This window comes from Budorcas taxicolor, chromosome 7 (genome assembly GCF_023091745.1).
Source record: "Budorcas taxicolor isolate Tak-1 chromosome 7, Takin1.1, whole genome shotgun sequence".
Lineage (NCBI taxonomy): Eukaryota > Metazoa > Chordata > Mammalia > Artiodactyla > Bovidae > Budorcas > Budorcas taxicolor.
In genome coordinates this window covers 12,952,374-12,957,746 of record NC_068916.1, presented here as the reverse complement: position 1 = coordinate 12,957,746, position 5,373 = coordinate 12,952,374, and the positions used below count along the sequence as shown (strand labels likewise).

The 5,373-nt window shown below is 61.6% G+C and overlaps 1 protein-coding gene across 1 annotated transcript; it reads right to left on the bottom strand.

Moving 5' to 3' along the window:
- Nucleotides 1–616: 616 nt before the first annotated feature.
- Nucleotides 617–4,029, bottom strand: LYL1 (LYL1 basic helix-loop-helix family member). Its single transcript, XM_052644182.1, has 4 exons — nucleotides 3,899–4,029; nucleotides 2,610–2,965; nucleotides 2,435–2,526; nucleotides 617–1,416 (listed from the first exon to the last, which is right to left on the bottom strand). The coding sequence occupies exons 2-4, from the start codon at nucleotides 2,942–2,944 to the stop codon at nucleotides 998–1,000; spliced, it is 846 nt and encodes a 281-aa protein (XP_052500142.1). The 5' UTR covers nucleotides 2,945–2,965; nucleotides 3,899–4,029; the 3' UTR covers nucleotides 617–997.
- Nucleotides 4,030–5,373: the final 1,344 nt, after the last annotated feature.

Genomic DNA, 5,373 nt, shown 5'->3' with positions numbered 1-5,373 from the left:
CTTCGGCCCGGGAGATCCGTGCGCCCGACCAGCACCAGCATCGCGGACCGCAAAGGCCGCCCGTCCCGTCAAACAAGTTTCTTCTTAGGCTAAGAAACGCAGTATATACGAGTATCTCTATATATAGTACTAATGGATTTGGTGTGCTTCCCCCTTAGCGTCCCCGTCCCTCCGCTCCTCTTCCTTCAGCCTGGTCTCCTCCTCTCTCTGCCCTCCACCCCCGTCTCTGCACTGAGATACATAAGAAACAAGGGTAGTTTACTGTCTGTTTTGTTTTCTGGGTTTTCAGTGTCCTAGCGGAATGCAAGTAGGCAGCCAGCCCGTACGTTCCCTCTCCGCCCCGCCCCGCCCCACCCCACCCCGCCCCCGTCACTGCGCTTCTGTTATACCATCTTTGCCTGACTCTCTCCGGCTTCTCCATTGAATGGCTAATGTGTATGTGAAATAAAGAAATAAAGAAAAACAAAAGCAAGAGCGCCCGAGCCTTCGCTAACGCAGTCGTGCGGGACAGGTTCGGGATCGGTGGGATGGGGTGGCCGCGTGGATTCTGCGCCTCACAGCCTCGAGCCAGGCCGGCCACCGCCACCGTCGAGGAGTGCGGATCTCTCAGTCTCCGGGAGAGGGCGCCAGTGAGAAAGGAGCGTGTTCTCAGTCTCCTGCTTAACTCCCTCGGTGACCCCAGCTCGGAAAAATTAGGCCCCTTTGGGTCCAATGGCCGCTCTGAAGTGTTGGTTCCCGGACCTCACCCCGCGTAAGGGGTACGCGGACAAGGCCACTTCCAGCGAGCCGTGGGCGATAAAAGGGTCTTCAAGCCCCTGGGGGCGACGGTCGCCCTGGGGGACCGCGGGGCCCTTTCCCCTGTAGGGGACTCCTCACTGGTCCTTCTTCGGGGGAGTTCGGTGCAGATCAGGCCCTGCGAGCGCGTCGTCCGCCCCTTCCTAGATGGCCCTGGGCTGACTTTCCAGTGCCCTTCAGCTCAGAGGCGACACCGTGGAGGTCATCGCACCTCTGGGCTCACAGCCGCTTGTTCTGTCTTGATGGGTCGGCCCGTCCCGCCGCGGCTGTTGTCGGGGCCGCCGGAAGGCGCGGGCTGGGGGTGCGCCATTACCTCGGCCCTGCGACACGACCCGCGACGGGCGCCGCCATCGTCCAGGCCTCGGTGCGCCGGCCGCTTGCGGGGCCCCGGAGGGGCGGAGCCTGCGGCCAGAGCCGCCGCCTGGTCGCGCAGCAGCCGCACCAGGAAGCCAATGTATTTCATGGCCAGGCGGAGCACCTCGTTCTTGCTCAGCTTCCGGTCGGGCGGGTGCGTTGGCAGCAGCTTCCGGAGCTCAGCGAAAGCGCCGTTCACGTTCTGCTGCCGCCAGCGCTCCCGACTGTTGGTGAACACGCGCCGGGCCACCTTCTGGGGCTGATGCCCTGAGGATAGGAGTGGCAGGATTGGCGTCATGGCCCAAGAGAGGCAGGCACCCCCATCTACCCTTACTTGAGACTCCCAACACCTCTCGGGGGACTTCAACACTGGCAGTGGACTGAGGCTTTCTCCATCCAACCGGTTCACGTGTAGGATCCACGTGTAGCTCAGTTAGCAACCCCCGCACCCCCACTCCCAAGCTGCCTGGTGGTGGTGGTTTAGGTGCTCAGTCGTGTCCGACTCTTGCGACCCCATGGACTGTAGCCCGCCAGGGTCCTGCGTCCATAGGATTCTTTAGGCAAGAATACTGGAGTGGATCGCCATTTCCTTCTCCAGGGGATCTTCCCGACAGAGGGATCAACCCCAGGTTTCCTGCATTGCAGGCAGATTCTTTACCCACTGAGCTAGGAGGGAAGCCCCCAAACTGCCTAGACAAGGACTATCACAGGCCCAAGTTGCAGATAACCGAAGCCTCCTGTACCTCTGTCCACTCCTTTATGTCAACGGCTGGGGTTCCCTCGGGAATGTGGCTGGGGAGCTGTCCTCGTGATTCCCATTCTGTGTGGTCCCTCTGTGTGGCTGGGTGTGCTCGTGAGTCTGAGTTTCTTTCATCGTGACTGGTCCTGTCCTTTCTCAGGCGGTCATGTGAACTCCTGCATATCCACATGGCTGTGGTGTGTGATCACTGCCATGTGGCTGTGGTGGTGTGGCCACGGACCTCAGCGGCTGTGGTTGTGTGTCTGCTTCCTGTGTGGTTGTGGTCCTGTGGCTGTCTCTTGTGTGGCTGTGCATGTGAGCAGAGCCCCCATGCTGTGCTGTTTGCCATGAATCCTTGTGGCTTGTTGGGTGACGGGGGTTGGGTAGAACTGGCCATGGGTCTGTGGTTTTGCTATGTGAGTATAACCTGAGGACTGAGCCCCTGTGTGTGTTTGTGTGCAGGGGCATCACTTTTCCCAGTGGAAGGTTATAGGGCGGACGTGGGCCCCTGGAGAGACAGTTGGGTGGACATAAACCCATACTCACCCTCAGCCAGCTCCAGCTCACAGTGGCTTGGTCTCCGCTTTAGCCGGCTGCTAGGGAAGATGCTGAAAGGTCCTGCTGGCCCAATGTAGAGGCTGTAAGGGGTTGTGGGTCACTAATGCCTTGTGGGTAAGGACCCTGCCCCTGGATTCCCCCCAGGCCCCGGTCCCCCACTGACCTGTTGAGGAACGGGTGAGGGTGGTAATGCAAGGCCAGGGGAGGTGGGGCAGTTCCCAGGGTAGAGAGTTGCAGCAGTGGGGGACGGAGGGTGCTGAGTTCTGTGGTGGCCACGGCTGCCCCTGGGGGCCTGGTGTGGCCCAGGCTGATCACTGGCACGCCAGGGGGCAGCCTGGGTGGCGAGGCGGAGCCTCCGTGGCCTACCTCCTCCACCTTTGGGGGCCCAGGCGAGGCAGGCTTTGGGGGCAGGGCAGGCACCGGGCTGGGAGCACACACCATCTTGGCCTTCTCGGTCATGGTGGGGCCCACCTCCGCCTGGGCCTCGGGCGGGCACATGGACCCCGAGGGGGTGCTCACCTGTGGGAGGAATGAAGCCAGTGGGGAGGGAGGAGGCAGATGCCACCCCCTACCCTTAGCCCAACATAGCAAGCCTTCACCTGGAGGGAGACTGGGGTGGGGGTGGGGTGGCAGTCCAACGGGCAAAGGCAGATGGGAAGTGGGCCCAGGACATGGGAGGGGGTCCAACACAAGGACAGGGAGTGCCCACTGAGGTGCAGGGCAGCACTGAGCTCAGCAGTGATGCTTCTGAGCTGTCTGTGACCCATGAGGCCTTAGTTGTGGAGCCCCTGAGCAAATTTCCCTTCTTCCAGAACCATCTCTGGCCTGGAGCCTGGAGGGAGGGGCAAGGCAGGGAACCCATGACAGACCCTTTGACCACAGGATGCCCCCATAACCCTCAGATCCAAGACCCTTCACTGACACTATGGACCTTGCAAACTCTCCATGGCTGACTGACCTTCACTTACCACTGCCCCAGGGCTGACCATGGGGCCCTGGGCTATAACCCTGAGGCTCTTCTCATTGTCTCCGTGTCAGACCCTGAAAGTCCTCCATAATCCCTCCAGTGACCCCCTCCCCCTAAATCTCCCCCTTACAAACCCCATGAGTCCACTGCTGACACTATGACTCTGGATGCTAACCCTACTCCCCGGCACACAGTCATGCACAAGTCCTCTCTCTGGCTCTGGCATCCTCCCACCCACCCTACCAACAAGCAGTAACCACCCCTTCGCACCCTGCCTCCACAGCCCTGCTCACTGCTGGCCTCGAAGCCCGGCATGTCCCAGCAACGTCAGGGATTGCTAGCCCCTCTGCCCTGTCTTCCCTAGCTAGACCCTGGGGAAGCTGCTCGGCCTCTTAGCGGGCCCACCAGATGCATGAAGGCAGGAAAGAATGAATGACTGCAGGTGGGTCTGGGATCCCCCGTTTTCAGGCCCACTCCACTCTTACCCCAGCACCGCTGCAGCTGCCTGCAGATGGCCCTGACTCTGTCCTTCAGGGCTAGGATGCGGTTCCAGGTTCAGGCGAGACACCAGCACCCTGCTCCAGCCTCTGTGCTCCGTGGCCCTGGTAGTTAGTCGGCCGCCCCGTCCGGGCTGTGGCGTCGGGCCGCCCCTCTTCCTTGGCTCCCAAGGGCCACCGCGGCAGAAGCAGTGGCGGCAACAGGGCAGGTCCCTCCAGGGAAAGTGAGCAGCTCTAGGCCGCCCACCCTCTCCCCGCCCCTGGCGGCCCGGTTTCCTCCCTCTCACCCCTGGTGCAGCGGCTGGAGGATGCTGGGCCAGTGCAGATAAGGGCCTGGCTGCCTGGCCGCGCCTGATAAGGAGCCGGGCTGACCCCGGAGGAAACCCGGCAGGCGGGGATCCCCCCAGAGCGGGCCTCCTGGCCCCGCCCCCCACCGGCTCAGGCAGGACCGCCTGTCACCCTCAAGGCCTCACCTTCTGTCTCCCAGGCACTGCAGGATCCCTGCTCCAGCACACACCCTTGGGAGTGAGGTGCCCAGTTGCATGCAGAGGGGAAACTGAGGCGGAAACGAGGCAGTCCCTTTGTTACTTGGGTCTGTCCTCCAGCTTTGAATACCCCTTGTCCCATGCTGATGGGGGTGGAGAGTCCTTTCCGGCCCTGCTGGGGCCTCGTGACCCAGGGGCCCGCTTCTCCTCCTCAGCCTGCCCGGTTCCTCTTTCTATAAGAGTGCCTCCCTGCTCTTCTGCCAACCCCACCCTGCAATGACTGCAGGGCAGTGTTGACAGTCTGGCCCTGGGTGTCCAGCCGGGGCCTGTGTCTTGGGCCCGCGGTGCACCCTCCACATCGCACACCAGGGCCAGGAGGGTGAAAGGAAAATACCACAGCTGGGGAGGCGCGGCCAGTGCTGGTGGCCGAACCTCCTGATAGGCGCGCCCACCAGGGCCCCACCATCCGGGGCCTCTCCCCACAGGCTCATATGGCCCCAGCTGAGAGGCCCCCGGCCTTTGTCTGGCAGTGTGGGCCACTTCAGGGTGGACATTGGGTGAATATCTTGGAATGATGATGAAGTTCAAGGTACGACCCTGTAACCACCCTGGCCGTGCTCCCACCTGGGTCAGTCACGCTTTGCCCTGTGCCCAGGAGTGCCCAGGCAGGCCCCTGCCAATGCAGGAGACACAGGTTCAATCCCTGGGTCAGAAAGATATCCCTGGGAGAAGGAAACAGCAACCCACTCCAATCTTCTTGCCTGGGAAATCCCGTGGACAGAGGAGCCTGGCAGGCTGCAAGTCCATGGGGGTGGCAAAGAGTCAGACGCAACTGAATCACCAAGCAGGCTCACACTCAGGAATCAAGTGAAACCCAGAACCCCACAGACAACCATCCTCCTGTCCAGGGAAGCCAGAGTACAGTTCCGAATGTTTGAGTTAACTCTGGGCTCTGGAATAGGTTTAGGGTCATTGTAC